We start from the raw sequence: 18,596 nt of genomic DNA, 5'->3' as shown, positions 1-18,596 counted from the left end.
TAGGAGGATGCGATGCAACGCCGCTTCCTCAGTGACTACCTATTTAGCAAAGACTACTGCTCTGAGGAGCTTCACAGGCAAATGAATCAGATGTTTCACTATGAATCAGCAGAACTGTCAGAGATCGTGGCAAAAATATTACATCATTTTAAAATAAAAAGTAGATTAAAAAAATAGATTTAAGAGCATTGCTGGTGTTGAATGCTACTTAATTATTTGCTATTGAGAAACAAGCTTTGAGCTTGAACAGTTCCCCAGCATAAAGCAAGAGGTGAAATAATGAATCCATAAGCCTGGAAATCATGACCCTATGAAGTAGCCCAAATGACCTAAGAGAAAACACATGTTGATCCTCTCATCACTATTGAAAATGAAAAATGATCACAGCAAAAGAGGAGTAAGACCCTCTAGAGATTTCAAAAACATTTACCTACATGTTATTTCAGTGTGTTCACGTGTATCTCTTCAAACAGTAACTGCACGTACAAAAAGCCACATCAACTTTAAAATTTCTTATGATATACCTGGGATTGACACAGCTCTGGGGAAAAAAAGGCAAAAACATACACCCAGTACTGAACCTCAGGTACCATTTTTTAAGTCCTCAATTTCACTTTTACAATTCTTTTTGTTAAGTACTTCAGAAAGAATTTCAATTTAAAAATTTGAAAGGAAAGCAAAGCAAGCAGAAGATGAATTCTCATCTGACATTAACATTAAGAGGACAGATAAAGAGGCAGACAATAGTGTTGCTCCTGAAGCTGAGGGAACAAATCTTTAAATACCATTTCACACATCTTTTAGCAAGGTAATTATCTGGATAAAAATAAGGTAGTGTGCTATGAGTCACAGTAGTTCATACATAAATCATACATAAATCAACCCATCAAGAAAGTTCACAACCAGGACAGATTTTTAAAAATCTACAGCTATTCTTCAAAAACATTGTACTTTAAAAAGATCAGAAGAGAGTGACTCTTTTCAACCTGAACAGATGCTTGTTACATTCAAAGCAGTGATTACAATTCAAGAAGTGATATTCATATATGTTAAAATCAAAGAAAAAAGGGGTTCAGAATACTTTAGTCCATAGTAGGTTACCTCTCAAAGTAGGTTACCCCTTCTAAGTAACTGCACTTTTCTGAATCTGACTGCATGGTTTTCAGACACTGTTCGCTAAGCTGATAAGGGTAGCAGTGGTATGCAGAAGAGACCCAGGTTTAGTCTTATTGCTATGGCAGCCAAGGTTACTGATAAATTTTGCACATCCCACAAGTGAGAGGAGCATATTCGCAAGGAGGGGGGAACAGAATAGGTGACTAAAAATTGACCAATTCCAATCCACACACATCATACACCCTATAAAAGTGGGAGATCACAAGGGTCTCACTCTCTTTGATCATGGCTGGCATCTGAAGAGGACCCTGCCTGTTGTGCCTGCGATTCAAGGCCTAGTTCCAGACCCTGCACCCCTGAATTCAGTTTCAGTTTGCTGCAGAGTCCAGCCCAGGACTTCAGGGTGCCTGCCCTGCAGCTGCTGGAGCAACACCGACTTTGCCACTGCACAACTCCAGATATTCAAGAGTGGTTTTGTATATTTTGTATTATTTTCTCTATTTATTAGCAGCATTAGTGATGCATTTTCAACTTTTCCAACTTTCAAATCTCTCTCCCTTTTCCTCCTATTCCCTTTCCTTACTTGGGAGAGCAGGGGGTTAACAGAGAGCATCTGCCACAGTTTGTTGACACCCTGCAGTAAACAAGAACAGGTTGCCCAGAGAGGTGGTACATGCCCCATCCCTAGAAACATTCAAGGCCAGGCTGGGCGGGGCTCTGGGCAACCTGATCTATTAGGTTGGTGCAAAAGTAATTGCAGTTTTGGAGCATGAATTTTAAATCATTATAACTAGGCTCAAACACATGTTTATTAATCAAAATAGGAACCATTACAATGAACACATATTTGCGAATAAGAAATAAGTTTGTTTACTCCTATAGCATAAAAATCTGTGCTTTGGGATTCAATGAACTCTTGGAAAGCATTTTCTGCTTTCTGCTGGCTCTGGAAGCCTTTTCCCTGCAAAAACTTGTCAAGCTGCTTGAAGAAGTGGCAGTTGGTTGGCAAGAGGTCAGGTGAATATGGTGCAAGAGGCAAAACTTTGTAGCCCAATTTGTTCGACTTTTGAAGCGCTGGTTGTGCGACGTGCAGTCAGGTATTGTCACGGAGATGAATTTGGCCCTTTCTGTTAACCAATGCCAGCTGCAGGTGTTGCAGTTTTTGGTGCATCTCATCAATTTGCTGAGCAGACTTCTCAGATATAACGGTTTCACCAGGATTCAGAAAGCTGTAGTGGACCAGACCAGCAGCAGACCAAACAGTGACCCTGACCATTTTTGGTGCAAGTTTGGCTTTGGGAAGTGCTTTGTAGGTTCTTCTTGGTACAACCACTCAGCTGGTTGTTGTATAAAATCCACTTTTTGTTGCACGTCACAATCTGATCAAGAAATGTTTCATTGTTGTTGCATGGAATAAAGGAAGACATCACTTCAAAATGATGATTTTTGACTTTTGGTCAGCTCATGAGGCACTGGCTTCTCGAGCTTTTTCACTTCTCCAATTTCAAAGGCTGAACAACCCTAGAATGGTTGACATTGAGTTCTTCAGCACATTCTCAGAATGGTTGACATTGAGTTCTTCAGCACATTCTCGTGTAGTTGTGAGACATCAGCTTTGATGATTACTCTTAATTGTTCATTGTCAACTTCCAATGGCTGGCAACTACACTCCTCCTCTTCAAGGCTCTTGTCTCCTTTGCAAAACTTCTTGAACCATCTCTGGTACATTCATTAACAGTTCTGGGGCCAAATGCGCTGTTGATGTTGGGAGTTGTCTCTGCTGCTCTACGACCCATTTTGAACTTGAGTAACAAAATTGCTCGAATTTGCTTTTTGTCTAATATTTCCATCGTCTAAAATAAATATCAAAGAGCAAGTAACAAGTCAGTAGCACAAAAGCATAAAGCAAGAAAAGTGCATTAAAATGATGCATAACATAACCACATTTCAGAATGTATTCCAATATCAAACAGCAAATTTCAACAATGCAAAAACCGTAATTACTTTTGCACCAACCTAATAAAAATGATGGGTTAATTGTTACAGCTAAGCCCACATGCACAGTAGACACAGACCTTCCCAGCAAAATTAATCCAAACTAAATAATGCCATCAATCTAAAGCAGATCACTTAGCCAAACCAAGACCTTGCTCATTTATAGTTAAAGTGGCCTTACACTGACTAAACAGAATTCACCTCCAAAGTACATTCAGTTACCTCCAAATACATAGGTTTGGTGCTCTTAAAAATGAGTTGAATTGGTCAGATTTTTCCTTGACAGAGAGGAACCCAAGGTAAATTGGGCCACATTTTTCACTTCTTCAGGGGTGAGTAGGATAGGGATCAGATGGGGAAAAGCTGGGAGACTACCTTCCAAACATGGAACTGACAAGTGATGTGCAGTGAACCAGGTGTGATCAAAAGTAACCAAAATCAGACACAAAAAAACAGCCTATAAAATGAATACTGAAGCAAACATACCACATCTTTCCAAAGCAGTGAAGCACCATTGCAGCAATTTCTCTCCCCTCTGTCCTAGACTGCTTAAATCCCGCTACAGCGAGGAGACCAGCAAGCCACCATCAAATACTTGTGAAGAACACATGTCCTCACCAGGCATAACCCTTCTTCAGAAGAGACAGCTGATTGCTTTACCAACACTTTTTCAACTAACTTCTACCTTTGTTTAGATAAAGGGCAGACCCAGTCAAATCAAAGTGAATTATCTTGGTTTATATTTTTGCTTTTTGGATGCATTTAAATAGCATGTGATGACCTTTATGATACGTTAATTACTTCACTTTTATTACTTTTGCTATACTTTGTAATTTATTATTTTTTCAGGGCATTGAATAAAAATAGAAAAAAATAGTTGTTTTAATTACATGTGCCACTAATTAAAAAGCTTTCAAAAATGTTTCAAGTTAAGCAGTTATTGTATGAAGAAAATACTGTGGAGCTGAATCAATCACTTGGGGTTGGTCACAAAGTCTGTCAAAATTTTAGAATGAGTACAATTCTGTCAGATTTCACTCCATAACAGACACTTTTGCCCAGCTTCCTCTGGTTTTCAACACTGAACAAATCGAGTAAGAGGTTGTAAAGAAGATACCATTTGTTCCAGAAGAAGCTACCGTTGTCTAAAACCGCTTTCAAACACTGGACTTTCACAAACTCATTCCAAGAGCTTAGCTCATGACTTCCATCCATGAAGCAGTTCAAATTCAGTCCTTTGGCAACAAATATATAGTACTTAGGCGTTTTTTTTTTTTTAGATTCTTTGAATGCAAGTAGATGCTATACTTAGATCTTAACAAATTTGATACATATATTCCCTAATGTAATTTTTAAATTAAAAATTTCCCTGTCTTGTTCTCTACAGCCTCAAGCTGAACATTCCCCCAAAGTTCCCACACTCCACGCCAATAAACCACACTGAAAACAGATTAACCTTTTGTCTAGTCTTATCACTGAGAACCTTTGTCCAACATAATACAAAAAGCAAAACAGAAAGTACTCCATATCTCTTATAAGATAGGGAACATTAAGTACAGAATAGCAAAAAAATTGTCATGAGTGTCATTTAATTCACAACATTGAACTTGATTTTTAAACACAGCTACATAATACAGGTGTTCTCAAAACTTTGCCTACTAATTTTAATTTATTTCAGCATAGCAAATAAGATTCTGCTAACCTCTCATATTCCCTCCTCTTACAAAGAAAATCTAGAATCAGATATCTAGGTAAGCTTTCTTAAATATCAAACTACTTCTCTTATTAACACTTTGCAAAATATTTATTTGTTGTTTGTAATTCTGTTCCCTGCCACCATCATCCACATCCCAGTGTTCATTTGTTTACATTTTTATGTCACCCATGTGGGATTTGACACCCACTAGGAGCAGCACTGACACTACTCTCCAGTTACCTGCTCCAGAGCCCCCAGCAGAGACAGGTGATCTACTCATGAAACAGGCCCTGAACGACTGCCTAAGATTTTAGATAAACAAAAAGGTGCTGATAAGCACTTTCAAGAACAAGCATGAACCAAAAGCTGTAACCTGACCTTCACTGAGTCTTCCCTGCTTGCTTCTAAATACCAAAAAAAAAATAAAAAAAATTAAATTACGAGGGCCAAGTGCCCTGACTTTAATCTTCCACATTCTTTGCTTTTTAGCTCAAAATACAAAAGATATCTTTTTACAAACATATAGGTGATATGTAAACAACTATTTGTGTGGAGACTGTTAAATGCAATTTTATTATACCCTTATTTTTTAAGGTAATTATTCCCAGTACATTCTTATAGTCAAGACATGCCCATTTTTTTAAAACCAATCTTTGTAGTTTTATCATTGTTTATTCCAGAAAATTAAACCAGAGTCAAATGTATGAATAGCCTTATCTATAACCCACTAAATTAAACAGCTTTCCAGCAGGATCAAACTGGGAAACAGAATGAAGTGGGGAATAGGCCATTTCAATAATGTTTTCATTAAAGACGATTCAAAATGCTATCTTTTCTGTCTGCTGATAGAAATATTTGCACAACAAAGGCACTTATGTTGTGGTATCCATACAACCATACATGGAACATAAACCAAGTTTAATTACAATTTTATATTTCAATTTGTCTTCCATGACAGAAGACTTCAATTTATTCTTAGATTGACATGCTTCACTAATTACTATTTCTAAAGAAGTGGTCAATTACTATTTTAGTTTATTTCAACTTAGTCATTTTTCCATGAGCATATTTTCTAGTTAGATATCTCCCTACTCTGAGCATGTATCTCTGTGCAGGGAGATAGAGGGATCACTGGTCACAACAGGCATGACTCCAAGTAGTCACTGGATGCTGTCCAAGAATTAGAGCTGCACACACAGCAATACACAAGGGTGTTAAGAAGTAGAAGGGCTTTCTGCCCATACATGTTTCCATCCGGTAAATGGCTGCAGCAAGTACAGACTACTTTTGGTGTGCAGTTTTCAGGTAACTGGACTCCCTGAACATGATCTTATACTTTCACTGTAGCCTCCTGAGATGGAAGGCAAGAGAAAATCTTTTTGATGTCATTTGCAGAGCTCCAGTTGTAAACCCATGAATACCAGTGCACATGATCAGCCTAAGAGGAGGGAGAACCCTGAGAAACACTGCAAGAAAAACTGAGGGTCCCGAAAGGCAGCGCATGTGGTAAACAAGTATGTTACAGAAGTCTTTTTCTTGTTTCAGTGTTTTCATAGTCAGTGTAAGTCAACACAACACGTTATAAATAGAAGCAGATATCCTTAAGACCCTAGGTTCTCTCACAATTAAAGAGGAATTCACAACCACACTCAAACCCAAAACCAATCATGAATCAGACAAGAAAATCATGCATGTCGCTGAGTTTCAAAACACATTCTAAGAAGTTTCAGGCCAGTAACTCTAGAGTTCTTTTCCCAGAGAGAGAGAGGCCCAAGGCAGACCACACTCAAATTCCTCCACTTTCCTTCCAGCCCTCAAACCAAAGGATACTCACAGAAGATGCCTCTTCTGCATTGACAGGACTTCTGTTGTAAAGGAAGACATGAGAGTAAGTTTATCTGAGCCAAAACACTCCTTTCTAGCTCCTTCTTAGGAAGACTTTCAAGGAACAACTCGGCAGTCATATGCTAACCTAAATCACTTGTCTGTCCCTGTTCTTTTCACCACTTTGCAGAAGAACATAATGAGCAACTGCTTAAGCTCAGCTGCAGCTAAATATCAAACCATAGTCTTAGGCAGGAGATTAGAAGTCAGTGAGTTTCAATCATTATTATAAGCTTTGCAAATGAGTAAAAAGAATGTAATTAAGCTCCATCCTAAAATTATGGAACTCCTACCCTTTCACAAAAATTTACCTACTCCACGTGACTTTAAAGACTGAAGTTCATTCAGACAACGTACTTTATTTCCTCTTCCCCAACCCCCTCCCCCCCCCCCAAGTCCTGTCCTACATCAAAACATACTCGCTCTCGGTAGTTCTTGTATCTGTATTTCCTTCTCCTATCTGTCAGCTGAAAATGTTGGCCTTCACTGTGGTAGATAATTTCCAAGTCACATAATTACCAAAGTTTTGGCTGTTAATTAACCTCTTAAAAGGAGAATAGAATAACAAGAAAAACACACCATAATGCTTCTGCCTGTTCTGAACCTTGCTTGTTATGGGTAATTTTCCTTGTTTCTTACCTAGTAAAAAACAACAGCAACAAACAAGCAACAAACCCCAACACCACCACAAAGAAAACAACAATAACCAGCCACAAAACAACACCAAGACTGCAAATACACACCAAAGTTTTGCCAGCTCACTTCTGCAGCTGCATCATATACTACACAAAGAACTTCGTGTTCTGAACAGGCACCCTGTGATGATGCATTTTTTCACAGCCACGCTACATCATGGCACTCCATACAACAGCAGGTCAGGAAATCTTGAGGTCAAAGTACATAATTCCAACAATTCCTCATCTTTTCTCCAGTTATCCATCCTACTTTTACAAGTTACTTTTCCCAGAAAGTTGTGTCAGACGACATAAGGGAAGAAGTAGTAGGCACTGTAGTCATGATACAGAAAAAACAAGAGGGAAGCTTTTGTGAACATGTCTAAAACACACATATTTCATAAGAGGCAATAAGGGTTCCCACAGTGTAGAAGGCTGAACTCCAGCAGACATTTCCGAGATCTTTTCTGCAGGCACATTCACTCTGGCCACAGTTAACTGAACCCAAAGACAATGGCTGCCACAAGACCAAGCTTCAGGCCTAGAAGATTTATATCTGCTTGTGGTCATTCAGGAGGCAAAAAGCCAATTTTCTAAGGCACTTACTCCAGAACCACAGTTCCAAAATGACTTTGCAACACCTCCAAGCAGCACGGAGGAGAGCACTGCTAATACGGGTATGGTGAGCTTCCAGGGAAAGGGAGCTGAACATCTCCTCTAACAGTCTCCACAGACACGACTGGTGTTGCTATTCCTCCTGTCATTCCAACAGATACTATTTCTCTGGCTTATGTAAGTTCCAGTGAAGAACTTTATAGAAGGAAACATACCTCACCACTGCCCCATGTAAGGGGTTGGATCCCAAGACAGGAAACTAGTGCAATACCCTAAATACTTACAGTCTTTTCTACAGCCATTGCAACAGCCAATGAGAGCCTTCCAGATGAAGCTTAGGTTGAAATACAAAGACCAAATCAACTGCTTTTTAATAGTCATGCTACATTTTCAGCAAAATAATTCAACTACTTTCGGGCACAAAGTCATACACTGTGGTATTTCTACTTTGATGCTAGCAGTTCTTTAATTATGTACGCAATAAGCTTAATACTAAAATGATTACTAAAGCAGTTTTAACACATAAATAGAGCATTGCGGGAACTTTATCATCCTTCAGGTGAGGAACTCACAACTAATCTGTTTGAATGCAAACTGAAAAATACCACACTTTTTTTTAAGCACTTGTGGCTTGCTAAATGTTGTCTTAAAAAGAAAAAAATGCAGCCAATTCACAATACACAAAATCAAAGCCCTTTCAAAAATAAAATATGTGGCTGCATACAACTATATTTGCCCTTGCAAGATGACAAATTTTATATACTTGACCCGAATCCGTTTTTTACACCTCCAGGTATAGAAAAACAGTAGAAAGCACTCTTCCCTATATTATTCACAGTGTTAGTTTTGAGACTACAGATGCTGTGAGTTTCCCTCCTGTGCTGTAGAAAGGTGCAGCAGGTAGTAAAAGGAACCAGCCCCTTGAAGTCATTGCAAACAGAGGTCCACAGGGTGTCTGGATACCTGTTGGGTTTTGGATGATCAGCTCTGAGGTTCATCAGAAGAGCTTTGTCAGTATCAGTGATCAGCAATTTCTGATATCCTAACCATTTTTGTCCTTCTTGTTCTCACTCTAGTGCTTTACAAGTCCCTTCTTCACCATTCTTTTGCTCTCATCATGAAGACCTTCTCCTCTCTTGAGCTCCATTTTTTCTGGAGTAGATTAAAATGACTATTTAGATTGCTGATCGCAGTAACTGTAATGTGTTAAACTTATGGTAAAAAGAATAGACAAATGTATATGGACAAGTCATAAAATGTTACTTATTGTGTACTTGAAAAGTTCTACTTTAATACACCGTTCAGTCTGTAGCGTTAGATAATATTTCAATGGCTGTGTGCTGGTGCATGGAAAGAACAGAAAACATGACATCCTGGGGTAGGAGTGGAAAAAATAAATGATGGGTGGTTACTATGGGGTCAGGAATGCTGCAGGACAGTAATGGCAATTGCAACCTTGCAGGTGACAGAAAACCAAGAAGAGAAAGTTCTACAAGTCCTCCTTAATACTGAAAATTATCTTCCAGAATGAAAGACCGGTATTTTAAACAGATAACAGCAGAGCTATAAAACAAAATACTGCTCCTGGAACTGAGGAGCAAAGGAAATGAAAGGTACCAGGCAGTACTAATACAGGGTTCTAATTTGGCAGAGAGGCTGCACAGCAACACAATATTAGCATAAGACCTCTTTCTATTGATCCTCATGTTCCAGCAAACACAGCAAGCACCAAACAGAACTCTGCAGTTACAAAGGAACGGAGGCGAAGGGTAGGGAATTCCATTACTGTGCTATTTCTGAAGTCTCCTTGTACCATGACTCAGGACATTTCTTCAGTTCAAAACAATGAGTAATCACATGACCAGAAAAATAATATCAGCATTTTGGTTTTCTTCACCTATGTATTTTATGTGTGCTTTTCCTTCATTTTAACCTATAAACAAGGCTTTGCGAGGTGATGCTGGTGAGAGAATGAAGTGTTAGCAGAGGCAGAAAATAAGCAGCAGACACCACACAGAGATCAGAGGCAGGAAAGAGATGTTGAGTGCTCAGGATGGAAAGAGACTTTGCATAGACTGCCAGCCCACTAACAGGAGCCATGGACAGAAGAGGCAGATGGTCTAGTGATGGGACAGGGAAGGAAAAAAATACCAGTTAGCCCTAACATTATACAAAACTGAGTCTGCAGCAATGAATTTAAATGACTACTTTATGCATTAGTTTCAGATTATGTTAGTATATAAATAACTACAGAACTTCCTGAATGTGTTTCTCCCCACCCAGTTCAGCTATCTATAATTCAAGTAGGTCCTTCAGCTATGAGCTAGATAGACAGATCCTTGGTCTCTTGTGCTGCCTGCTGTGAGATGACCAGGTTTCTAAATGGAAGGTTCAACTTCCTCCCTGTTAGACATACCAGTATAGATGGAGCTACTCAAACATACAGGATAAACAGCAAAACTTTGAAGCAGAACACTGAATTCTTCCTGATATCAAAATGTAGAGGATAAACAGCAAAATCTTGAAACAAAACACTGAATTCTTCATGATAGTTAGAAATTCTGTAAGCTCTAAAAGGCTCATTTTGGCCTCAATGCTTTAACTACAGCAATTTCATTCTCCTTTTGTCATGCTGACAAGAATTCTTGCTTGTGTCCCCTCTTCTTTATTAACATACTGTTCTATCTTCTTTTTGCCGAAGTCAAAAAGAATCCAGGTGTACCCACAATTTCTTTTTGACACTGGATGGAACTGAAGTACAGGATTTCAACACAAAGTGCAAGTGAACCTCAAGTATGGTTGCAGACTGACCAAGAATAACTTATAAACAAATGTCCATCACCTGGAATTAGGAAGGCCATTACTTGTCAGTTTATTTGTTGAAAGTATGAAAACATCAAACATTTAGGATGGCTTCACAACAGTTCAGGACACAGTCAGAAATGGATTGACCCATGTGAACAGGCAGTTGCATACAAACATGAACATTCACAAAGTCCTCCTAACATGACACAGTTTGCTATTAGGAGGCATTCATTCCTACTCTGGGGCAGGAAAGTTCCCCGCATCTCTGTAAACACAGTTCTGAAGTTTAACAACATAAGCCTAAGCAAACTGGTTTGGCTTTTTCTTGTTTTACCCAAAACTCCTGGTTTAGAATAGAGAGACCTTTCTTTTACATCTCTCAAATTCAAATATAGTTTCAGTAGTTTAGTGGGAAAAATATCTAAGTATTAAGACTGCCCTGAACAGGTAGGCTTTAGCCATGTAAATAACAGTCTACTTACATGGTATTGTTCACTCAACTCACATACACATATTAGTGTAGAAATAATAAATGAAAATCTAAGATTATATTCAACTCACAACAAAGAGCACCTCTTTATTACAGGAGAGAAGCCATTAGGTGCTTCAGCTAACATGTAGTTCCTCAATCCACAAGGATGCTACAGATCAACTGTTTTGCTCCTTACTCATTTGTGTATCACAGCTGGTGCTTCCTCTTCAACCCTCTGTACCCACTCAGCTGCCTACAAGTCGTATCCTCCTTTCCCTCCCAACTACTCAGTCCCACCACTACACCATTAGCTGTAGTTTTTGGGCTGAAATGGGTGAGTGCTGGTATAATTCACCCACACCTGAGCAGCCACAATTGAATCAACACAGTTAAACAGGTATATTCCCACCCCTTGGTGAGAGTACTTGCATCATTATGAAGGAGAGAAAGAATAACACTCCCTGATACTTCAGAGCTTAATATTAAGATTCAGTCTTCATCTGCACAAAGGATAACACCAGGATACCTTATTTCAAATTCACCTTCAAACGCCAGATTAGAACTTGTCCTCCACCTCCACCACCAAAGGAAAACAAACCTCTGAGAATCAGCACTGTAAGCGCGCTCCCAGGACTCAGACATGGATTGCTTTGCTCATTTTTTTTTAATTGATGTGAAATGTTTTGCGATTCATATTATGATACAGGTTATTTAAACACACACATTATAAATAACTATGAAACGGTTAGTCACTGTAACTAAGGCAACAAGTCTCCCACTCAATTTCCAGAAATAGGTAGAGAGGTAAGAACAAAAAGTTGGCAGGAGCAAGAAAGCAAATGATCAAATATTAGTTTGACCCTGGGAAGGCCCAGCTGACTGGAAAAATAAAAAGTAGAGCAACTAAGAAACAAACTAGCTGCTAAAAGATAAAGTGGAAGATATGAAGTGTATAATACCAAAGATATTTAATTTCAATCATCCTATTCCACAACCCATTTCAGTGAATGGAAACAAGGAAAGAATAACAATCCACATCAGACAGCAGTTACTAGTTCAGAGTCTCAACAGTTACTGGTTTCCTACAGGAACAGACTTTTTTGTGGGTGCTAAGGAAGCCACTTCTTCATAGGCATGTGCACATTTGCCTCAGTTTTTTTCCCCCCGATATTTGCCTCCAAGTAATGGTCACAAACCTTCGATGCTATCTGCATGAATAGACCTTTATGCCCTCACAGAACGGCACTGAGTTAACAGGATCTGCTGTAAGGATCTGACTGCAGAATCAAGGCTTGCTTTGTCTCTCCCCCACCTTTTTTCCCCCCTCTTCCTTAAAAAAAAAAAAAAAAAAAAAAAAAGAAGTTTGTTTTCTTCACTGAGAAGAACTGCTTGTTCACAACTCAGAAGTACCCAAGTTATCATCAGGGAATCTGATACTCCAAAGCAAACACGTGGTCAAACCAGGTTCTCTCAACACATTCTAATGGAAGGTCTAGTAATTACTGCGTACAACAAGATAAACGGAGTTCAAGTTACTCGAAGTTTTCCATCAATTAAAGAAACTTACCTTTTCAGTACATGTGAGTTCTTAGCCTAGGAACATGAGAATTAACAGTAATACTTAAGCTATCTTGATAAGTATTACAACTTCCTAAATTAGTTATTTTGTATACAGTTAAAACAGATTAGGTGCAAATTTTAGGAAGCATGTGTGATGGAGATTAGAGCGCACAGAATGCTTCTCAACTTCGAAACAAGATTTCCAAAAGTATTTTTTTAGAGAACAGTAACTTTAAAGTAACTTTAAAGTAACACATTTCATTAGTCTGTGTCTGAAGAAAATTTGTAGAGAAATACTACATCATTCCACTCCCACCATATCCCTCCCTCATCGAACAGCAGCAGCTCCTTTCATCACCACAGGAGACCATTCCTCCTCTTAGTGTAACAAGGAACTAGTTGGGACATTTATTCTTGGCATGAATTCTAAAAGAACGAAGTCTAACGCTGGCAGTAATGAAAATAGCAACCATAGAGGCATTCAGGGTGTTCACTATGACACTGCAAACATTTGTTTAACTGCCAATTGAACAAGATCCATCTAAGCTAAGAGAAAGATATAAATGGGCAATAAAGAAGTCAGTGCTCTCACTGTTCAAGGACTTTGAAGATAAGTGGTCACTCTAATATCACACAGTTGTTCATACCCCAATCCTTTCCACTCACTTCTGACTTCTGGGAATAAACGCATTGCCTCAAGCAGTCTAGCAGTCATACAGGAAAATCCCATACAAATTCCTGTCAAATGTCCATTATTACAAGCACCAAGATTTCTTCCTATTACATATTGAAGATTCAGAGAAAACAAGAAATTCATAATTAAACCTATGGTGTACTGAGAGAAAATAATAAAGCTATATCAACTATAATAACACTGCATCCAATGAGCTTTGCAGTTATATAGCTGCAAAATCAAAGAAAAAAAAATCAGCCAGTTTTCATCAGAGCTTCATGCATTTCAACAAAACTCTACTGAAATGAAGGCTTATGCTAGCCTGAAAGACAACCTGCCCATATGCAGGTAAGGCTTGCAACAGAAAAGCAACGAATCCCTTGGTTGTCAGGCAATCCAAATTTCCCCTACCCACTAAGAAAAACTGGGTTGTCAATTACTCTTTATGTGCAAGACAGACTAACTCACAGCTCTCTCAAGCAAGAATTTACCTGTTCTGGGAAACATCTAATATACCTAGAAATGACGACTGGATAGGAAATAAAAATACCAGAAGACACACAAGTTACTCCTTTTTCTTTCCCCAACGCACACTACTCTCCTCAAAAAAAATCTGATAAGACATCAGTGAACCTTGACCCAAACTTTGCTTTCAATGCAGTTGCTTACAGGAGAATATCATGGTGTTTCAGCAAGAAATAAACCTTTATAGTCTCCCTCTCACTTGGTATTTTACTAGTTAAAGCAGCTTTTTGTCTAGAGGAACCTGGTATACAAGCATCAGTCTATGAAGACAGTATACAGGCAAACAAACCAAAGAGCAAAATACCTTCATCAGAAGGTACACTTACTGTATTTTTCATCTCTACTTTGAATGGCTTCACCTCCAGTGACAGAATTTTCAGATTTGCTTCATTTGTTTTTAAATGTCAGTCCAATGTTGTACAACAAGAGCACCCAGAACAATCCACAGCTCCTAACTTGACACCTGAATGATTGATTGCTCTTCCTACCCCAGAGTTAAAGTTTCCTGTTGAGCATTACAGGTATCAACTTTGCTCAATATAGTTCAATTTAGCTTCAAATGCTAATTTGCAAATACAGCTTATGGAGGTTTTTTATACCTAATATACTTTGAAAGCAAACATGAGTCAGTTCTGAAAGTGCAATATACACTCTGAATTATTTCAAAACTTTGAAAGATATTCCTACCTCACAGGACTGCAAAGCAATAAAGCTCAAGCAGTACTAACACAAATTCCTATTGAAGGTACCTGCTGGCTGCTTGCCGAACCTAAGGAAACGCCTGCTCTTCTCAGGGCATGGAGAACCTTTATTCCTGAAAGTTACACGTATCAAACCAGTGTCCACAGACAACCAAATATTTGAGCTTCACAGACGCATTAAGCATCCGTAGGATCAAAGTTTTGTTTATCAGTGTACTAAGTAAATTAAATCAACTGCAAGCAGAACTAGGATTTCACTCTCTGAGCTCAATTAAGAGTCTCAGAGCAGAATTTCCCACTTCACTGTAAGTTCTGAAGTGCTGCTTCTACGCTAGTGTCCAATAACTTCAAAAACTAAACTAAATCAAGTATAAGAAAATATCAGGCTGCCTCTCCCCAGCACAATTATGACATTTAAATACATTATCAAAGAACAAAATCAACAGGTTTATGTTGATTTTGGAAAAAAAAAAAAAAATTGATAATACTTCAGGAGAATTTTTGTTCCAGAAAGTTATTAATCTGTCTGTTGTAAAAGTAAATTAGTAAATCATCTCCCTCCTTCATACCAGCTGAACAGTACAAACAGAGCAGCCTTTGCATTCCTCCATGAAACTGCCACCACTGAAGAGAGAGACTCACCATAGGGACTACAAACACACCTGACAGTTTACTTTATTCTAAAGGAAACAAAGTATATGGTTCAAGCAAACAGGGAGTATGTTTTATGAAATACTGAATACAAACTTTCATATAGTACCACAGTTGGTTTTGGTGTTTTTTGAGGGGGTTTGTTTTGTTTGGTTTTTTTGTTTTGTGGATTTTTAGGGTTTTGGAGGGTTTTTTTGTTTGTTTGTTTTTAGGTTTTTTGTGGGGGTTTGTGGTTTGTTTGTTTGTTTTGTTGTTGTTTTGTTTTTTAATAATGATCAGGTGGTGTTATGATCTTAGCGCAGCATCTAGTTCTGAAGTCGAGACATCTTGCAATATACTGCACAAGAACGCTGACCTGGAAGAATTCTCTGTAATTAGCAAAACAAAGATACTTACTGTTAATATGATTTGTCATGATTTTGGGCATTCTTAAAGAAAGCAATTTAAACAGAATTTAGTTTGTAACAAATTATCAAGCAACTGACACCCAGCAGAAATACAGCTGTTGCTAAAAATCACTCCCTCTACAAAAACTTCTTCAAAATCAGCACTCCCCTCCATCTCTTCCTCTTCCGCCTCTTTTCCCTGCCCCTACCAGCCCCTTTTTAAGTGAAAGAATACTTCAATTCCCAGTGCATCAGTGCACCTTCATAGATCCATCCTATCGAAAAATCCATTTCATACTTCTGGATTAAAACTTGCATTACAATAGAAGCTGAAAGCCTCCCATGCATTACTCTTCAGACCAGTGGTCCCACATAGTCCAGTATTTCACCTCAGCATCAGTTATGAAATACAATACTTTCATGTTAATATTTTAATGATGGGGGTTTTGCTAGTTATTTGACAATGATTACTTGCAGAAGAGTTTTATTTCTTGTTTTCTAACAGAAGGTCTTATTTAATAGAAGACATGAACAAGTGTTCATTCCTGTGGAGAGCCTCCCATAGAAGAAGAGTAATGAAGCCTAAAAGGAAACCTAATTCAAAGACACTACCTTTATTTCAGGTCCACAATCGTTGCTCATTCATAGATCAAGTTCTCAAAAAACATGAGACTTCACTAAGTTTCCATACAATACAACAGAGCATAAAGATCCCAACCCTATATTGTTAAACATTTCTTAGAACAAAATCCCAAGCGACCATACAACACAAGTGTAGGAAGACAGAGGTATATGCAGGCTGATGAAAGGACTAGCAGCTAACCATGAGCTGATAGTGATCAGTGTAGTAAACAGACACAGGATACCAGTTGCCTAACCACTGCCAAGTTTCTAGGTGTATTTTTCTGTGTGGCTTTTTTTTTGGAGGAGGAGGGAAGAGGTCTCCAAGTCTTACAGTCAGTTATCTTAAGGAAGAGTATCAAGGAGAGCATCAGCGAGGTGTATGAGTTTTTACAGGTAATTTGGTCTAACAGGCATGAAAACACGAGAACATTCATTTTCTAGCAAGCATCTTTTCACACACGGCAAATTGGCAGAGCAGACCCTCCCACCTTTGTATCTTCATACTGCACAGGAGACAATAGGTAGGACCTGGGAGACACCAGAAAGGGACAGAGCAGCCAAGACAAGTATTTTTCATAAGCTGGGATGGAAACCAAAGAGTCTAGCAAACAAAGAAGGGTGTGATGCGATGAAAGCAACAAGCCACTAAAGGCACGAAAAACCTTGTTTTCAGAAGGGGAGGACGGACTCGTGGAAGGCTTGTCATGACCACGGAGGAGAAAGATACAGCAGCCGAACAAAAGGTTTTAAAGGCCAGAACGGGAAAGGTGGTGCGGGAGGGGACGGGCGGGCAGCTCTGGGGCACGTGAAACGGCGGAGGGCAGCACCGCCCCGGCCCGGGTCCGGCTCCGGGCGGAGAGGAGCTCCGGGTCCCGGGCACGCCGCCTTCCGCCGCGGCTCCCGAGCCGGCTGGCCCGGACCAAGCCCCTCAGCCCGGGCAGTCAGTCCCTCCGGCCCAGGCTCCCTCAGCGCCACCCAGAGACCTTCCCCCTTCCAACACACAGGCGCGGGGGAGCCCGCAGAGCCCTCGTCACACCCCCGGGTCTCTCCTCCGCTCCCGAGGCGGGAAGCACGGCAGGGACCCCGGGCAGGACGCCGTCCCTCCCTCAGCTCCGGGGCCAGCCCGCCACCGCGGCGGGGAGGAAAGGGCAAAGCAGGGGGCGGGCGGGCTCCCAGGCCACCTGTTAGGCCCGATACCTGCGCGGGGCGGCGGCCCCCGCCCGCCCGGCGGGGCCACCGAGGGGGCACCGGTGGCCGCACCGGGAGCACATGGCGCCTCCCGCCGCCGGGCGGGCGCCACCCAACCTCGTCCCCGCCGGGCCGCGGCAGCAGCCATGCTGCCTCCCCCTGCCCGCCGCCTGTCACACACACACACATACACGCACGCACAGCCACACCGCGGCGAGGAGGAGGCGGGAAGAGCGCGCAGCCGCCGCGCCCGGCGGCACCGGGAGGAGAAGGGAGGGGAGAGGCGGCCGCCGCCCCCGCGCACCCACCTGCTCGCGGAGTTTGAGGAACACCATGGCGAGGCCGCCGCTCCGACCGGCCGCCGCCTCCGGCCACCAACGACTCGGTTCGGCTCCGCTCGCCGCCCCGCCCCCCCCACCGCCCGCGCGCCGGCCACGCCCCCCCCTCCTCTCCCGCCGCCGGCGCCACCCCGCGCCGGGGCCTCGCGCTGAGCTCGCGGACGGCGGCGCGCGGCGGGCCCGCCAGGGGCGGGACCGGAGGGGCGGGGTCTTCTCTTACTCCCCGCCCCTCCGGCCCCGCCCCGCCGCTCCCCTCCCGCTCCCGAGGAGCTTCCGGAATTAACCGCCCGCCGGCATCAAAGGCGCCCGCCCGCGCCGCCGACCGCGGCCCGCACCACCAAGGGCGGTGCTGATTGGTCCGCAAGAGGCGGGGCGGAGTAAGGGCGGCGCTGATTGGCACGGCCGGTGAGGCGGGCTGAAGAGGTGGATAGCGTGTGGTGGGGACGGGGAGGTTGAGGCCAGTGGGGCCGGCGGTGTTCTCAGGAGTAGCCGTGTTTTCCTCAGGCTTGGCCTCGGCGACCTGGTGATAAAAGCTCCGGACGAGAGTTACCGGTACAGCGGGGCTCGGCCCGAGGTGGGGGTCCCCGGCACCTCTCGGCCACAGGCAGCGCCCTGATCCTCCCGGGGAAGAAGGGTCCGGCGCCCGCCCGCCACCCCGCGGGTGCAGCCACCCGCTGCCCCAGAGCTGGCTGA

The 18,596-nt window shown here is 41.6% G+C and overlaps 1 protein-coding gene across 4 annotated transcripts in view; it reads right to left on the bottom strand.

The window, feature by feature from the left end:
* ANKRD28 (ankyrin repeat domain 28) overlaps positions 1 to 17,969 on the bottom strand; it is a gene marked incomplete at its 5' end in the record, with an annotated part of 125,142 nt that extends 107,173 nt beyond the window's left edge. For 2 of the 4 annotated variants that reach the window (XM_080338823.1, XM_080338826.1), the window contains one exon: positions 17,874 to 17,963. In XM_080338823.1, the coding sequence (XP_080194949.1) occupies positions 17,874 to 17,900 (27 nt within the window). Of the gene's footprint in view, positions 1 to 17,873 lie in introns of all 4 variants that reach the window. The other 2 variants (XM_080338824.1, XM_080338825.1) reach the window with 2 other exon arrangements.
* Between the last annotated feature and the right edge of the window lie 627 nt (positions 17,970 to 18,596).

Source organism: Nesoenas mayeri, assembly GCF_963082525.1.
Source record: "Nesoenas mayeri genome assembly, chromosome: 2".
Classification (NCBI taxonomy): domain Eukaryota; kingdom Metazoa; phylum Chordata; class Aves; order Columbiformes; family Columbidae; genus Nesoenas; species Nesoenas mayeri.
This window is presented reverse-complemented; position numbering and strand designations above follow the sequence as displayed.